The 19314-nt window shown below is 37.7% G+C and overlaps 1 protein-coding gene across 2 annotated transcripts; it reads left to right on the top strand.

Annotated features, from left to right (window-relative positions):
- The first annotated feature begins 359 nt into the window (after window positions 1-359).
- LOC143207767 (anoctamin-4) lies at window positions 360-19067 on the top strand. 2 transcript variants are annotated; one of them, XM_076421543.1, is made up of 15 exons: window positions 360-1070; window positions 1628-1968; window positions 4101-4431; window positions 5723-5870; window positions 8444-8726; window positions 9896-10050; window positions 11732-11977; window positions 12092-12291; window positions 13141-13278; window positions 13358-13575; window positions 14016-14324; window positions 15164-15473; window positions 15564-15769; window positions 16349-16639; window positions 17021-19067. In XM_076421543.1, the coding sequence occupies exons 2-15, from the start codon at window positions 1927-1929 to the stop codon at window positions 17330-17332; spliced, it is 3189 nt and encodes a 1062-aa protein (XP_076277658.1). In that variant the 5' UTR covers window positions 360-1070; window positions 1628-1926; the 3' UTR covers window positions 17333-19067. The 2 variants fall into 2 exon arrangements, with proteins under 2 accessions (XP_076277658.1, XP_076277657.1); XM_076421542.1 differs by having other exon boundaries at window positions 360-1968.
- Window positions 19068-19314: the final 247 nt, after the last annotated feature.

A 19314-nucleotide genomic window follows, 5' to 3' on the forward strand; every position in this document is an offset into this window, starting at 1 on the left:
ATATTTGAATGGGGTTGGATCAGCCTCAATAGTTCACTTAAGCGTTAAAGAACAAGATGGAATTTGCATTGTGCGTAATCGAAAACGAACCGGAACATTTGTGGGAATCTACTATTTTGCATATAAATCCGCAGTTTAGCCATTAAAGTAAAAAGTAGCCGAATTGTCTCGGTGTAGCAGCCAATTAATTTCTTCCTCCTTATCATCCGAAACTTTTTCTCTGGATAAGCAAACCACACATTCTTTGCGACACTACAGTTGTCCGCAAGCTTCTTTGCACAGCCTGTAGAAGAACACCGTGGCACGAGCCACGTGTGCAATTACATTCGTGTCCATCCGTGCACAGGCATGTGTATAGCTGCCACTCGTAAATAATACACGCACGGCCATACGTGAAACATATAACTACCATGCTGCCACGAGGAGGTCAGTATGTGTCACACTATTGCGGTGGAAACAACCGGCGCAGCGTCACCTGACAGTCGTGAACACTGACAGCCGAGAGTCCCCGGCACGGTCGAAAGATCATCGAGAATCAGTCTGTATCGGTTCTGAAACTTTTCGAACGAAGTTTGGACTTGTTGAAACTCTTCAAAATTCGCAGTGAAAAACGAAAAGTGTCGTATGCCCTACCGAAAAAATCGTCGCCTGTCTTCCGAGCACAAGTCTTGTCAATCCGTCGATCATGTCGTTAGCATGAACCTGAGAGACAATTATACTGACACGGGTGCCTCAACGCTTTGAACGACATCATCGAGTGATCTCGCGATCCTTGTATGAGATATTCGTGACGAAGATTTTGAATCATGACTAATCAGCCAAACAGTTCTACTACTGGCTAGAAGGAAGTGACACTGTCTACGGAATGCGCGGAAATACTTTCAAGTAGGAAGGAAGACAAGTGTTTAAACAGCGACAATAACTGCTGCTAGGGTTGAACAGCTGCAGTCAACATCGAAGACAGTCAGGGATCTATAGATTCGGTTCTAGTTCGGACAGAAAAAGAGTTGGCCGGAATGTCAGCACGTTTCCTCGTCGGCCAAGGGCACACGAACCCCAGGTCGGGGAAGGTGATAACTATAGAGCGGGTTGCCTGTGCTCCATTCATAATTGAGAAAGTCTAACCGGTCCGAGGTCGCAGCCTGAAACCGTGATCGATCTTTGTTTTCCTGGCGATGAACGATCAGTAGCGATTTCGCGGTGTTTTACGTACAGTCGATCGAATCGTCACGTCTCCGATGACTTGTTTCTCTGCTTTCCTCTATATTGATTAATAGACTGCGGCGGATCTCTATGCATTTATAGCAAAATCGAGTAGATGAAATTCAAAGTTGTTGGAGAATTCAAAAGATTGAAAATGCCAATATATGATTTCTCCTCTATTAAAATCATTAAGGGAAGAAATAACATTTAATTTCGTTCCTATTTCTTGCAAACAATTTTTATTTTGCATAAAGATCCGCTGTCTATTGATTAGTCATCAACAGCAGCGAACTTGAACGAAGACTCGCGTGCCGTGTGCGTATAAGTTCGATATTTTGAGTCTGCGAAGAAAGAGTAAAAGCTAAAGTTGATTTTAGCTACGCAAAGAGGACTATTTCGTGACATTGATGGGCTTCTCATTTAGGGAATCGAGAAGATCGATAGATTCTTGTGAATCCTCGGACAGTGTTTGGTTTTGAGTAATGCGAACAGCGATCGATCGATGAGGAGTTTGTATTGTGAAGAAGTATTCCGTGTATGCTGTCGTTATGAGAATTAGAGGATCCTGTTTGCTCATTGTCAACGAGGGAGACAGTACTTTATTGGCGCCGCGGGCTCCATGACAGCACCGATCACGAGCGTCGCGAACTTTATGTGCAATTTGCATGTTGCCGGTGACAGATCATTGTTCTCGGGATCATTTGGCACTCTCTGGTAAGCGCGATGGATAACAACGAGATTCATCATATGGAAGATGAGGAGCAGGTATGAAAATATAATGGATACGTTAATAATTATTAGACAACGGATTTTATGCATTTATGACAAAAATGAGTAGGTGTAATTTAAACCAGTATAAACATTAGAAGAATTTAAAAATATTGTTATTTTATTTTCAATCTATTAATCTCTTGTCTCAATTCATCAATTGTCAGGTATCAATCTATTAACGATTTATTTTACGGTTTCAGTGATTAGAACCTTTTTGTACTTCGTATACTTTCTTAAAAAAGGAGAAAATTTATATCTATTGTATGCGTATATATTTTTCAATAGCTGTACATTAACAAAGAAAGTTAGTAGCACACATATATTTATTAAACTCTGTTCAGAATTTTCATCACGAGTCAGACACGATATTGTAGGGGAAGGGGTTAAACATATTAAAAAAGAAAATAAGTTTCTATTTCACTTCAGTTTGTTACAAATTAGGTAAAAAATTTTTATTTTGCATAAAGATCCGCTGTCTAATAATTATATTTACAGAATGATTACCCTAATTCAAACATATACAATTATGTGTATTTCTAATAAAAAAAATGTATTTTTCGCTTATTATACCGACAAACTAATGCATCAACAATCAGAAAGTGTATACAATATTATGCAGCATATGCCAACACAGATATATGTAGATATTCAGCGGATCTTTATGCAAAATAGATACTTTTTGCCTGGATGTCAACAAACTGGGGTGAAATAGAAATTTATTTTCTGTCTCAATATGTTTAATAAATGGAAAATAACAACTGTTTTAAATTACACCCACTCATTTTCGTCAAAATTTCATAGAATCCGCTGTCTAGGTATAGTAGAACGCACCTTGATTTGTTCAAATATTTAAAAAAATACAAAATGGAGATTTTTCATTGACTAAATACCTATTTTTGTAGCTAATTTATACAAAAATTCTGATCGACAAGTCAGCGATTTCATCACTGAAATAAATTTTCATATTAAAAATAACACCTTGACCAACTTCATATTAATAAAATTTGCTATCGTAACATGAAGGAGATATACAATAACCTAGTTACTACAGAATGTGTTCAATAATGAATTCACGTTTACCTACCTCCTTTAGGAGGTACAAAATAGAAAATTATCTGCCGTAATAAAAAAATGACAAAGCGATCAGAGATACCGAGGCTATTGTTAAATTTTGCATTTTACTATTATTATTTTCGCGTGTGGCTTATAAGTGCATGGAATCTTCGGTTGCCATTGTTATCATGCGACGAGAAGTAGCGAATAATCGAGAGTACATACCTTCTGTTGTAGTTATCTATTTCACGCATCACGTCGCGTCGATGCAATAATCGGAACAAGAAATCTATTTGACCACTGCACAGCAATTAGATATTGTACACATCTATAAACGTATCTGTAGTGTAACAACAGAACAGGTATGAAATAGTCTGGGAATTGCCGAGCAATCGCTTAAAATGTAGGCTCGAACGAAAATATTGCTGGTTTCATCGATCGTTTAAAAGAATGAAATTCTCGTAATTGTAATAGCTCGGCGATGAACGCACGCTATGTTGGCACGCACGGTATACATATTAAACAAATGCATGAGACATACATAACAGATTGTTCAGGTGTTCATTTAAACGGATATGTACATGTAGCGGGAAAGTTACAGAAATGTCTTACTGAAAACTGCATTTTTTCTAAGCAAATTCTCTATGCAATAATGCGTCCCAAGTACTGAACGATTATTTTACAAATCACTAAAAATACTGCTTTGTACACGTTGTATACTATCACATCATAATATCCCCATGTTCTAATAAATTAATTTCTATTAGATAATTGCATAATTTCGTGTCCGATTTGAGAATAAAATTCAATGGCTAATAATACAGCTTTGTTAATCAATTATATAGCCACCATTCTTTCCTAATTGCAGAATCAAATTATCTATATAATTGTATTTAATCGAATAAAAATTATATAGTCACCATTTTTTTTCTAATTGTAGAAAAGAATACTGATTATATAATTTTTTTCCCACTCCGCCGTGCAGTACAGTTTTGCGACAGCTGTGGAAATCAAGCACGAACTTATGCAGTCATCTGATACAATAAATGAGTAAATTACTGTTTATGTTTTAGAGCAACCATAATGGGGGGCAAAGTTTGTCTCCCAGGATTGTAAACAACGATGATCACAGCGTGGGAAGGTCCCCGTTGACGACTAAACCGGAAAATGCAGCATCGCGAACGAATTCAGCATCTTCGACGCCTCAGAAGACCAGGTCCTCGGCAGATTCAAATTCGTCGACGATACATAAAAATATGCAAGTGATGATCGCGAATAACAAAGACAACTTATACGAAACGACCAAGAACGGTATTCTGCCTGGATCGCCGAAGCTGAACAGACAATGTTCCAGGTCTAGCGTCTACCCTTCTGGAATGAACTTGACCGCTAGAGACGCCTTTGGTGAGTTGTGTTTAATTTAAATAGGTGTGATTAGACAGTGGGGTTTATGCATTTATGTGACCAAACTGAGTAGAGGTTCAATTTGAAACATTAAAAGCATTAGACGAATATAATAATTCCGTTACACAAAGTAATTCCCAATTTTCATCGAATTCAATGTACACAAATCAATCATTACATCGATGCAAGTAACGTCAAATTGTAAAACAAGAGAATTAAAAATGCATGATAAATTATATGACAGCTATTGCATGACCAATCTTCAAACAAAAAATGTATACGGTGCACAAATGCATTTATACACGCGTTTATATTAATTTACAAACATTAAAGAAATTGAGACGATGTTTCCCAATCTTGCAATACAATTCAAGAATTCGCTAATTATTAGACAGCGTATTTTATCCATTTATGACGAAAATAAGTAGGTTCAATTTTCACATTAGAAGCATTAGACGAATTAAAAAATTCTGTTATATTATTTTTAAGCCATTGGACATATTAAGGGAGAAAATAGATTTCTATGTATAAAAATCCGCTGTCTATAGTTATGATTAGACTTTCCTTCTTTAATACATTCATTGCGATGCCATCAACATTTTCTAATGGCGTATATGTAATTTTTTTATATATAATATCCTTTATTTTTTTATACATATAATAACCTTTAAGATCACGCAAGGTCAGAAGTGGAAGTTTTAATTACACCGCGATATTTGAAGGAGGAAACTGTGAAATCGTACAGAGTAATTTTCCTTTGTATAAGTTAGGGAAACACGTAAATGATAAATCATTGCGTATAGAATGTTACTCACGGTGACGTTGGTCTGGTAATGGTTGAAATAGGTATAAGTCAATAAACTACGATCAATATGCATGCGAATGTCAGTGTGTCTCGAATTGCGGACAGTAATAATGTGTGCACATCAATAGGATTATAAAGTTTCCGCGCCCATCTAACCACTGTTGAACGAGTTCCTGAAACAACGCAAAATAGAAAGTTCTTGACAATATTTAGACGTGTTGTCACATTCGTGATATGCATGAAAATTTGGTTTAGTCGTATGAAGACAAGAATTTCCTCATTGTCCACAAATATAAATTAATTGCAAATTTTAAAAGAAAATCAATTGGAAATCAGTTGCTTGAAATTACTACGTCTACAGAATTCTGGGAGTGGAAGTCAGTGGCGTAACATTGGAATCAACTTCCAATTTTGTCGACTAAATTGTATTATCTATCACATCGGTAAAACAGTGAAACATAACAATAATTTATTGCGTTTTCGCAGGTCCGAAACTATCATCCGACACGCCAAACCATAGTCCGCCATTGATTGATTCGCCGATATTTCCGGACGAGATACCAAGAGACGATATCGTACTGCACAAGGGTTTGTCTGCACAATTGGAACTAGATCCTGAAACACTATACTTCCGGTATGTAAGAAATTTTAGTAGAGATTTTAGTAAATTATAAAATATACGAAGTCCGTGATCAAATGATTAAAGTGCGCATAAATTGACAAATTCACATTTAAACAATCAATTTTTATATAAATGATGGTCATTTTAAACTTCCTACGTATTTCCTCTTATATTGTAATAAACTAGAGGAAGAGTATTTACACATTCTTAATATAGAGGAAAACATGTACAGTAGCAACAAAACATGTTCTGCTAGATTGAACTTGTGCATTGTCCCGATGCTTATAAATAGACAGCGGATTTCATGCAATTATGGCAAAAATGAATAGGTGGAATTTAAAACAGTAGAAACATTAGAGGCATTTAAAAATACTGTTGTATTTTTTCAGCCTATTAGAGCCCGTTCAGACACGACGGAAACCGCGCGGACCTTATTTACATTGGCGCAAATGGATGCGTTCACACGTGACCGTAAAGATCCGCGCGGCTGCCGCCTCTGAACCGCCGGGAATCAAATTCGCGCTGTTTCCGTGCGATTTTCATCTTCGTACTGAGCTAAAACTTTGCCCCCCTCCTGCATGTCCGCGCGGTTACCGTCTCATCCTGAACGACTGTAAATTTAGACGCGGTTCAAATCGCGCGGTCGAGAACACGCGGATTCCGCCGTGTCTGAACGGGCCCTTAAACGTGTTAAGAAAGAAAATAAATTTCTATTTCGCTCCATTTTGTTGGAATTCAGGTAGAAAATTTTTGTTTTGCATAAAGATCCGCTGTCTTCTTATAAAATAATCCATGGTTAAAATTTGCTCAAGGGTCCACAGTCTAGTTGTAACTTTGCAATGAAGCATTTAAGGATATTCTTGGTTAATGACATTTTTTTGACCTTTCCGAATAATGTGGAAAATCTCGGGCTACTCGATAAATTACAGTTAGAAATGTACGTAAATAGATATACGTGCTATTGGTACGACCAGGAACTTGCTATAAATTATCATTTCAAGAACATGCCGGGCAAACTTTGTACGTTATAAAGTAAAATTACTAGTTCACTTACGACTGTTCGCAGGGAAAATTTCTCGTGAATGATTAAACGATCGAAAACCCGAAGCTCAGTGCATTCATTTCACAACACAGAAGTATAGCATTTCACTCGTGTCACGGTCGTATGTGCATAGGTGCCCTGTTATAATAGTAGACAACGGATAGACCGTTTCCTAAAGGCCATTTTTATTATTAGACGGCGCACGCTATATTTGAAAGCAGCGGACACCTGTAAAAACTGCTTTTACATAATTAATTTTCCCATTGTGTCCCATATACCGTCGATACCATCGGTGAATCGCGGAATTGTGATTTTATCTTTTAATATGCTTTCGTCGTGAGTGTATTATTTCTGTCCCGGGTGATTTCGATTTTTGTCTTACCGCCGCGTCGTGACGGTATAAATTCGATCGATCTATTTGCTACCAGAGTTGGGTAAAAATTTTATTCGAATAAGAATTTCGAACAAAGTGGGTTTTTTTCCAAGTGGGTTTTAAACACACTTTATTCGAAATTTTTATTTAAATAAAATTTTTGCTCAACTCTGTTTGCTACTACCATTTGTTTTTAAAGGAATTGCTCAAAAATGTCCGATAATTTTTCATTTTTCTTTTGAAAATGCATCATTTTGAATACACACGGAAATAACAATAAGTTATTATTATATACCTACGATGTGTTAATCACAATGCGGAAAACAACAATATGCGTGTTGATCGTTGAAGGTGAGATACTCTGGACAATTAATTAAGTGGAAATTAATATTAATAACGTAGGTACAATCGAGATTACAATAAGTGGAAGCGATAAACAAATGAATAGACTCAGTGAACTCAAATTCAAGCTCGAAGTAATTGTACAGAACTTGAAATGAACATAATTAGACTGCGAATGTTTATGCAATTTTCAATTTGTATAGACGAATTTTAAGAAAGTCGAATATAAAATACAATCTTGTTTCGAATGGTAGTAGCTTTTGCAGAAAAATAATGATTGAAAAATAATCAAAAAATAAAAATTGTACTAAATTCTGTCGAATTTTATATTCCAATCTTTTTTGGAAATTTTCAGAAGCCATAAATGCATAAAGATAAAACTGTACAATGTATATATAATATATTTAACTTCAAAATAACGAAGACTACGAATATAATAGACTGCAGATTTTTATGTAAAATAATAATTGTCTATATTAACCCTCGAACGATGGACCCTTTCCGCACTTTTACAATTGAGCTTCTTAAGACCATTCTCAGCTTTATTAGCAATCTTTTTTTAAAACACATTTTTGTAAAGTACTTCTTGTAGATACTTCTTGTAAATAGTCTTTCTATCGTTCCTAATGTGTCAGTTATTCACTCAAGTGAATCGTCAGAAATTGACTAATTAAATTACGATTTTAATACTCTGGGTCAGAATGGACCCGGGCACCGTCGTCGAAAGGTTAATTGCTAGATACCTGCAGGAGTTGCGTAGACATCTTTCCTTTTTTCACCAAATCCTCGATCATTCATCATTTATTAGATCTACAAATTTATTCATAGCGATGGTCGAAGACGGATCGATATGGTGTTAGTGTACCATGAAGACGCTAACACGGTGATGACCGAGATAGAGACGCGTCGGCAAGATCAGAGGCGCATATTCCAGCAAAATCTGTTGAAGGAGGGTTTGCAATTGGAATTGGAACCAAAAGAGAACTCCTTCGATGGAAAAACGTATTTCTTGAAACTGCACATCCCGTGGAAGATAAAGGTGCAGTATGCTGAAGTGATGAACTTGAAGCTGCCCACTAAGAGGTTCATCACTATCTCTGTGAAAGCCTGGGTGAGCTAATCTAAATCGACAATATTTTTAGCATTTCGCATAAAGATAAGAACGAAATTAGCACTTAAGTCAGTGCTTCCCAAACCGTGCGCCGCGAAACAATTAAAATTATATAAAAAATGAGTAAAATATGAAATAATATTCTCAATATAAATCATTAAAATAATTAGCTATTCAAACTCATGCATATACAGAGTGTGGCCGGACGGGTGGTAAAACCGAGCAGGGGCAAAATCGTTCGCGTGCTTTAGTATATGCACAAAGTAGAATTGGTTGATCATGGTCAGACGCGTCAGACGATTCCTATGCAATAGCACGTGTATTCGCTGCATTTTCTCGAAAACGAAGCGCCAAACAAAAAAATGTTATTCCTTTTTTTTCCGACTTATTTTTACATGTATTAGGTTATCCCAAAAAAGTTTCTTCCGCATTGTGTTCCTTTAATATCGCTAAATAAATATAAAACAATACGATAATCTTTATGTTAATATTTTAATACTTCTTAACATGAATTTGCATTATGTGCATGCATCGAAAACCAACTTTTGGGACAATCTAATATTTATTTAGCAATATTAAAGAAAGGCATTGCGGAAGTAACTTTTGGGACAACCTAATAGTATTACCCCCTACTCGGTTGTACCACCCGTCCGGCCACACCCTGCATAACTGTGGTTGCCAGGAAGAACGCCGCATGTCACATAATTTCACTTTCGAGATATTGCCGTTTGAAGTTTTGGTCACTAATGCTTTGCCATAGGATATCGGTTCAATTGCATTATGTTTTTAACGCCTTTCGAATTTATTTTCATGACTTTTTTCCTGATAAAGACGTGAATCCTCTATACTATAAATCTCAATTAATGCATAAACTAAAATTTTGTAAATTGTGACATGCGGCGTTTTTCCTGGCAACCACAGACATAATAGGTGCGCCGTAATTTTTTCATTTGCTGTAAAGTGCGCAAAGTTTGGGAATTACCGACTTAACTGGACTACTGAGGCTATTAAATCCCTAATTCTAGTACCGATAATTTATTAGGTATATACAGAAATCTTGCTCCTTTTTTCAATTCAATGTTTTAAATAGCAGTTATTTCAAAAATTGACGATTCTTTCAATTTCTGATTAAATCAGGTATTAAAAGGTGTTTTCTTTGTTTCTCCCAGCAAGGTACGGAGGTTGAGAAAAACAGGCCGAAGATTTGGGAGAGGTGCCTCCGGTGGATAAGGTGGATAAGAAAAATACATACTTGGGACACACGGCTGTATGCGGAGGAGCCTAGTTTTTATAAAAGCATCGATTCCGGTGACCGCGAAGAAAGGTAATTGTACTGAATGGACTGCTATTGTACAAAGTGTATAAATAGTATGGTCATCCGTCGTAGGGGTGAATTTACATCTCTAGATTGGTTGACATATGTAAAAGAAACTTGCCGCAAAATGATTTATAACAAAGAATATTGTTGATAAAGTTTCTTTTTACATCAATACCTTCCACTCATCGAGAAGAGAAAAAGTTTGAAAGGAGCCATATGTCGCAAACAAATAGTTATTGAGATATAAGAATGTATAAGAGGTAGAATTATACGTATAGACAAAAACCTACTACATACTACAATCCACACGACCGTGTCGATGAGACAGTGCATGATCGTGTGCATGCCTGAAGTTTAAAAGGACATTCGTCGCTGGGCCCGTACCATGTAATCGTCTCCCTGCCCATTCGGATCATAAATTTGAAGTAGCAAAATATAATAGAATGCCTTATATCCATTTTTTATACATAAGAATACAAATGTCAAGTATAGGTACTTACAAATTTTTCAAAATCATCTGTTCCTCCGTCGGATCAACAGGGCACTGCCATTTGCGCGAATACATCAATAAGTGTGAAGCACAAAACAACACATTTTTCAAAATCGTGACAGCGAACAGGAAGAAATTACTCCGACCACGGTCAAAATAGTACTGCGTTTGTCACCTCGGTTTCTCGTGAATGGTTAAGGGTGGGTTTCGGTGGGGAAATGTTTGTTAATTGGACGGGGGTGTGTCGGAAGGACTTTAGGTTGAGAAGTGGGGAAACTGTCACAGAAATTCCTTTTGGTATTGTCTTCGGTCGTCAATAACGAGATTTATAAGTAGTAGTAGTACTATAGTGTTGTCCATCAGTCGAGGTTGAAGATTCGCATGCGTTTTTTGCTTACTATAACGTCCTTTACAGGTATATCGCCTAATCCGCTGGAGAGGAACGGTGAGGTACGGTAACATTTTATAATACGGGATTAATATTCTTATAACAATGGGTATAAGGTATTCTTTCACACTTTGCAATTTCAAATTTATTATCCGAATGGGCAGGGAGACGATGACCTTGTACGAGCCTAGCTACGTATGTCTCTGTATTGCCAAGAACAGGAGTGGAGGGGGACCGCCCTTAAACAAAAAAAAAAAGTTACGAATGTCCCTTTTTTCGTTTGTCTCATGGCACGCGCACGATCATGTTCTGTCTCATTGACACGGTCGTGTGGACTGTAGTAGTAGACTTTTGTCTATACGTATAACTCCACACAATCACATTTTGCAAAACCAGCTTATATCTCAATAACTATTTGTTTGCGACATGTGGCTTCTTTTAAACTTTTCTCTTCTGGATGGGTAGAAGGTGTTGATGTAAAAAAACAACTTTAGCAACAATTCGTTATAAACAATTTTGCGAAAAGTTTCTCTTACAAATGTCTACCAGAGGTGTAGATTCACCCCTAGGACGAATGACCATTACTTTTTATACACGCTGTACTTACTCATACTTGGACATAACGATACAGAGTGTGTCGTTAGTTTACACGTAAAAACAAGCCGAAACAAAGAGACATAATTCATTGATTTAAAGCGTAGAACAAAAATGGGTGAATCCGAATCTATTCCGAATCTTTTATCGTTCTATCCTTTTGCTGGGTTAAAAATGAAAGGTTAAATAATTTGTTTTCATGTCATTTCCCATAGATTCGTGGTGAAAGACAGGGACACGGCTTACACGCCAGCCCAAAGATCACTGATAGTGATGCAAATACTGTTAAGAGCTAGATACGACGAACATCACGATAAAGCTGGTATCCGCAGACTCCTGGCGGATGGCACTTTTCTCGACTGCTTTTCTCTGCACGAGGGACCTTACAACAAACCGGTACTTAACGGGGAAATTCTCGACAGACATTTGCTGTACTTAATCTGGGCGAGGCCTTCTCAGTGGTAATTTCCTAAACATAATCTCATAAATGCACAACATCTGATAAAACTGACGCAATAACAGAATTTTACATGCGAGAATGCACGAAATGCGTGGACTAAACTATTACGTTCTAGGTACAAGACACAGCCATTATGGTTGATCAGACGGTACTTCGGCGAGAAGGTAGCCTTATATTTCGCGTGGCTTGGGTTCTATACAAAATGCTTGTATGCACCAGCGATTGTTGGACTTTTGTGCTTTATGTATGGCGTGGGTAGTATGGACAGTAGTGACAATATACCCAGCCAAGAAATCTGCAACCGGAATATCGCTGGTAATTTAAAATAATAATCACTAATAGACTCCGGATGTTTATGCAAATGCATATTTTTATAGAAAACAGATGGAGCAATAGGGTCCAAGCAAAAATATGTTTTATGATTAGAGAATTCTGAAAATATATTTTTTATTTTGCACTTTTTGCATAATGCATATGTTTTTATGTTTTATATTTAAAAACATATGCAATAACTTATTGCACAACGAGATGAACTTGCACAAAATTTGATATTTATTAAAGTTCATTCAAGCACTTTGCCTGCCACAATAGAAAAATTGGAAACAGTGGGTTTGCCGTTAAATGTTTCTATGGGAATAATATACATGAATTACATTAATCGTTTGGAAAACATACCCGGTGAGTCTGGAAGAAAAATAAAGAAAACAGTAATAGCTGTTATAGGAAAAAATATTGGATTAACGAAATTAATATAAATTTCAAATATTTTAAACAATGAATTTGTACAAGACCCGATAGATGTGTCAGAAACCTACTGGAATAAATATAAGTATGCACCGCTTACATCGTGTGACGTGGAACGATCATTTTCCGGATATAAATTAATTTTTACGGAAAAGCGTCGTCAATTAACACCATCCAATTTAGAAGAAAATGCTTGTCATTTACTGTAACTAGAATTAATAATCGTAAAATGTACTGTCGATGTTGTATATTTTCCCTGTATATTTGTATACATTTTTCGTGCATAAATCGCATATGTTTCTTACATATTTATCGTGCATAAACATCCGGAGTCTTTATTAACTCTTAATTAACGACGTCCGCTGGTCGATTAACTTCTTAATTCCACTTTAAACAAATGTATGGATCTTTTCCTCCCAGGAAACATCACGTTGTGCCCTATCTGCGACAGAGCATGCGACTACCAAACGCTCGGCGACTCCTGCATCTTCTCGAAGCTTTCTTACTTATTCGATAATCCTGCCACGGTCTTCTTCGCTATATTCATGTCCTTCTGGGGTACTATACACAAAAAGTGTGCATTCGTGTAACTCACACGTGCTCTTATTAACGCAATTAATGTCTTTGTTCCATGCAGCGACGACATTCTTAGAGTTATGGAAACGCAGGCAAGCCGTTATCATTTGGGAATGGGATCTTCAGAATGTTGAGAGCGATGAAGAGCCCAGACCAGAGTTCGAAACCACGGTGAAGACGTTCCGAATAAACCCTGTGACCAGAGAAAGGGAACCTTATCTGCCCACCTGGTCCAAAGCGTTACGTTTCTGTGCCACTGGCTCCATAGTGTTTTTTATGGTAAATAAATGCAACAGTACATCGACGCGTATTTGGAGCATCGACTGAAATGAAGTAGCAGAGTTTAATCAGAAAATTTAGTAGTACTTCGTGTAGATAACTAATCAAGCAAATGAATTAATCAAACGATTGAACGTATTTGGAGCATCGGTTGAAATGAAATAGCATGGTTTAATCTGAAAACGTAGTAGTACTGCATACAGTAGCGCGTTATAACTAGTTGGGGCCTTGGGCAAAGTAGAATTTCGGGGCCCCCAATCCCAATTAAATAACTTTATGAGAAAAACGTAGAATTTGGATCTTTTGGATCTTGGTTTGTGTTCGGGGCCCACCTTTGCTTGGGGCCCCGGGCATTTGCCCAAGTTGCCCATAGGGTAACGCGCCCTGACTGCATGTAAATAACTAATAAAGCAAATGAATAATGAAACGATTCTGTTCAGATATGTGTAGTTTTGGGTGCAGTACTGGGGACAATCATTTACCGAATATCGCTGGTCTCCGTGTTCTACAGCAGCGGCGGTCCATTTCTGAAGAAACACGCAAAGATCTTCACCTCTATGACCGCTGCTATAGTCAACTTGATCATCATCATGATACTCACTAGAGTGTATCATCGTTTGGCGCGATGGATGGTGAACATGGAGAATCCGAGAACTCAGACCGAATACGAATCGAGCTACACTTTCAAGATATTCCTCTTCGAGTTCGTTAATTTTTACTCGTCGCTGATTTACATTGCCTTCTTCAAGGTTTGCAATCCAATGAATATACATGGAATCATTAACCCCTTGCCATACGATTTATTTTACGGTTTCAGTGATTAGAACTTTTTTATAGTTCGTAATTTCCTAAGAAGGAGAAAACTTGCACTACCGGCCAAAAGTTTGGAATCACTTGTTGATTTTTGTAAAAATCGAATATATCGATAAATTTTGAAATGATTCATCGTTATGATATCACATATCAACTAGTTGAATAATATTTCTTAACAGATTTCAGCATTTTCTGATGTCCATAATGCTCTTGTATAGTTTATACATCCAGTGTAAGACAATGTTCGGAATGCACTTTTCTAAAGGGACATCTTTGGCAATTTCTACAAGAAGTATGGAAAAATATCAAATTAGGAACATTCGGAAAACTAATTTCTAGGATGCCCTGAATATGTCAGGCTTTTGATAAAAATAAAGTCGGTTTTCTTAATGAGAGAGCAATTTGAAGAAAGATACGCATTCCTTGATAAAAGAAAATAATACAAAATCTAAAACATACTGCTCGCAAGTTTTTTCACAAGTTAATCTTCCTTAGTTGTTCTAAAGGCATTCATCAGTTCTTCTTATCAACCTTCTGTGTCTCTGAATTTACGTCGTGATTCCAAACTTTTGGCCGGTAGTGTATCTGTACGCCTACAGTTGTATAAAGGAAAATAATAGCGTACATATTTATTAGACTCTGTTCGGGATCTTCATCACGAGTCAGACACGATATTGTAGGGCAAGGGGTTTAAAGAAAGATTAACTCGTCATCTCTAGTTAAAAGGTTAAGAAGAATTATTAGTATCGAATAAATAATGTATATTAATATACAGGGAAGGTTCTACGTCCACCCTGGTGATGCAAATGCAAGGACCTCCAACTTCGTTCGCATAAAAACGGACGTTTGCGATCCAGCCGGTTGCTTATCGGAGGTTTGCATACAGCTCGCCATTATAATGGTGGGCAAACAGTGCCTCAATAATTGCGTAGAGATTTTATCTCCGAAAATGTGGAATTGGTGGCGTAAAAGGAGCCACGTTGCAGCCACCAAGGACCAATCTAGACCTTACACTTGTTGGGAAAGGGATTATCAGCTACAAGATCCTGGAAGGCTCGCTCTCTTCGACGAGTACCTAGAAATGAGTAAAAATGAATCCAATACGATTTTTCTTTTTCAAGTTAAAAATAAAAGCACATACTAACATATAATAAACATGATTGCTTCTGTTGTAGTATTGCAGTATGGATTTGTGACGTTGTTCGTCGCAGCATTTCCATTGGCGCCATTATTTGCGTTGTTAAATAATATAGCAGAGATACGTTTGGACGCTTATAAAATGGTGAAAGAGGCGAGAAGGCCATTAGCTGAGAGAGTGGAAGATATTGGTGCCTGGTACGGCATACTTCGCGGAGTAACTTATGTTGCTGTGGTGTCCAATGTACGTACCAACAACTTGAAAAGAAAAAGATAAATACAAAATAGCGATTCGATGTTACAAAAGAATTTCTTCGTCATTATATCGTATTATAATTTAGAAAGACATCTCTACGCACATTCTAGGCAGTAAGGGTAGTTTTCTGGGCTAAATCGTGTCGGAAGTAGCAGTCAGTAGATTAATATAAATTATTGGGTTGGTAAGAAAGTTTGTAGCGTTTTCAAATTAAGAATCGAACATAAAATTAAGGTATTTATTTATATATTTATTCAATAACACGAGAAGTTACTTCGAAAATGGCAAAAAGTAATAGAACAGAATGGAAAATAAATGTTGGATAAATCTATGAATAAATATCTGAATTTTAGCTTTCAATTTTTTACAAACAGAACTTTCGTTCCAACCCAATATTTTTTACCACAATTAGTTTATATCTCTTTCTTTGTATTTATATTTACATTATTACATATTCGCGGTTCGAGTTTATTTAAGTTGTATTATCATTGTGACCATGCCATGTAAAATTCAAATACTTTGCGATTCGATTTCATAAAAGTTTGAGTAATTGATTTGTTTTCCAAGGCATTCGTCATTGCGTACACGTCAGACTTCATTCCAAGAAGCGTCTACGCGATCGTTTATTCTCCAACGAACGATTTGGTCGGTTACATCGACAGTTCTCTGTCGGAGTTTAATACTTCCGACTACCGAGAAGACATGAAGAGTCAGACAAGGACTAGACATCCGCAAACTTGCCAATATAGAGGATACAGAAACGGACCTGATCATGCAACTGATCCCTACGGTCTCAGTCCGCAGTATTGGCACGTCTTCGCAGCTAGATTGGCTTTTGTGGTCGTTTTCGAGCATGTTGTGAGTATTTATATGAATTTTTGTAGACATACTTTTTCTTAGCTATTTCCACAATTGATAAAAAGTAAATAAATGTAATGATTAGACTGCGGATGTTTAAGAGAGAAAGTGGAATTAAATAAAATCTTATTTTCAGTGATGGTAGCCTTTTTGTAGATCCGGAATAAATAAAAATCGTACCGAATTCTATCGAATTTTACATTCCAGCATTTTTTGAAAATTTTTAGATGCCATAAATGCATATAAAGATCCGCAGTCTAGTAATTATAATACAATAGTTGAGGTACCAATTTGTCGTTTCGTCAGGGCCGGGCTTTCACCGGGCCTCTCAATCTCTAGGGGCGGATGTGTTTACAATTTATATTTGTTTCGAACAATTAGGTTTTCGCGTTAACCGGAATAATGAGCTACGTGATACCAGCGGTGCCACATTCCCTGGGGACCCAACAGCAACGAGAACGTTTACTCGCACAGGAGGCCAAGTACGAGAAAGGTTTGAAGGGCAGGGAAAATGACGATGACATCTTGTCGATGCTGAGAGAAGCTGGGAGCATTGGCAGAACCGGGGGCGGTGGCAGAGGCAGCTGGACAAGACGGTTCAGCAAATTGAGCGATGGTCTAGATGCTCATGTAGACGTAGGCGCTAGAGCTAATAAAAACAGCGACGGTTCGACTATGTGGGAAGTCACATAATATTCGCATAATTCAAGGATTTTAAATAAATGTTTCTCTCTCCCGGAAAGTGTACTTAACACTTCAACAAAACACTATATTTATTTCTGAAAAAAGACTTCGTACGCATGTTAATTAAAAACATCATACTTAAGGATCGAGTACTAATTTCAAACATGAGTGAACGAAACAATAATTGTGATACTTTAGCAAAGTATGTATTTATGGAATACGTATATAATACTTAACGGAAATTCAATTTTTAATCAATTTGTAATAAATGCCAAACAACATGCAGACCATTCCACGCCGAAATACTTCTGTGGTCGATGTCGATGGCGTTTTGTGTTCAATGTAAAAATGGGGCACTCGTGCATTTGTCATTTTCGAATCTGTTCAATAGAATAAGTCCTCGAAGTCAACTGAAGTCAACATAGTTCTTATCAACATTTTCGAGGGCTGTCTACATAAATTTTTATTTTACTTCTATACTTGTTAAACTTAAGAGCACTGATGCGTTTTGATGAGTAAGCCCCTCTATTTTTGCACGAACTGTAACATATGTTAGTTTGAATAAAATTCGAGATACCAGTACAACTATAAGTCCAACTATAAAACTAGTGAATCTTACAACTTGGACGCTTTGTATAGTTGCCCAGTCAAGCAGGCCTGCTCCGAGCAGAAATCGAGCACAGCTTATCGAGCCGAAGGCGAGCATTGTCCTGTCCGAACGACGCTCGAAGCACAGGATGCTCGGAATCTGGACGGATCTGCCGGGCACACCCTGCCAGCATAAGGGTTGATTCATAGCTCACCGGTTCCGGCAACCGGGCCGAGATTCTTACCCAGGTTTAAGTGGCACAGTTCATATCCGAGCGGTTCCGGCGATTCCGCTCCGATACTTATTCTTCGAGCCGGTGAGGCCATATCTCTCGAGCGGGTTGACGGCTCCACAGCAGGGAGCAGGGCTCCTAGCTTTGCGTGGCACAAAAAAAAGGTTTTTTTTGAACGGAACCTATGAAACGCAAGACCGGTCTGGTTGCCGGGCCGGTGAGCTATGAACCGATCCTAACGCGCTACCTGTGCTGACGCAGCTGCTTTCCATCTACTCGGCAGCTAGTGCCGGGTCTTTCTACCGGCAGCAAACGTTGCCTCTACTGACAGCTGCCCAGCCAAAACCGAGCATTTTGCTTACTGGGTGATAACGTAAAACGATATTATATGTTTGATTGTAATATTTGAGTGACTCGTGACATAATCAGTATTAATTACAGCAAGCTTCGTTTATGATACTAAACTTTCAAAATCTATAATGTATTTTCCAAAATTATATTTTTTGAAAATAGTGTTAGAAAGAGATATTAGTAACATAAGAAAAGACAACGTCTCTATTAATGTAATGATAATAATTTGAGGATCTCGTAATGTTTTAATGTTATCTATATCCCAGATAGCACGCCGCGCCGGCTCGATTTTGGCCGGGCCCAGGGCCTGCAGGCCGGGCTGGTATAATCGGCCCATTTGCAAAATTGCAAGGGTGCGGGATGCGCGTTCTCATTTCGTGATAATACAAACACGGGGTTTTGTCAGTAGTCAAAAACGCTAGATAAAAGATCAATCTAGGCAAATCGCCCTCAAAAGTCTTATTTTTTTACTTTAACGACTTCTGCCACATTCATGCGACCCGCCTTGTGTTCTGTATAGTACTGGCATCGGCCTGATCGGCCACATTAGTGTGACCGTGCTGCCCTCTCAAAAACAGGCTGAGCCCGGCCTGCAGGCCCTGGGCTCGAGTTTCTGCAGGTGATATGCGGCACATTGGTGCGCACAGGGACCCGTTCAAAATCGAGCTGCCTGTGCCTCGAGCAGCTCCAAGCGTTGTGTTTTCCCGTAATCTGCAGGTCAGGGGCTCTGCAGGCTGGGTCAGGTGGTAGGCTGTGCTGACTGGGATTTTAAATAAATTTAGACTTTGCATTTTAGATTAAAATTGTGTGTTTAAGTGG

Source organism: Lasioglossum baleicum, chromosome 4 (genome assembly GCF_051020765.1).
Source record: "Lasioglossum baleicum chromosome 4, iyLasBale1, whole genome shotgun sequence".
NCBI classification, from domain to species: Eukaryota; Metazoa; Arthropoda; class Insecta; order Hymenoptera; family Halictidae; genus Lasioglossum; species Lasioglossum baleicum.

What these genes read in the sequence shown, in the direction of transcription:
- LOC143207767 (XM_076421542.1), top strand. Translation starts at nt 1,927, where the DNA reads ATGGATAACAACGAGATTCATCATATGGAAGATGAGGAGCAG. An exon ending in GACCGCTAGAGACGCCTTTG is followed by an intron (nt 4,432 to 5,722) that starts GTGAGTTGTGTT and finishes GCGTTTTCGCAG; the next exon opens with GTCCGAAACTATCATCCGAC. An exon ending in GCTCCATAGTGTTTTTTATG is followed by an intron (nt 13,576 to 14,015) that starts GTAAATAAATGC and finishes GATTCTGTTCAG; the next exon opens with ATATGTGTAGTTTTGGGTGC.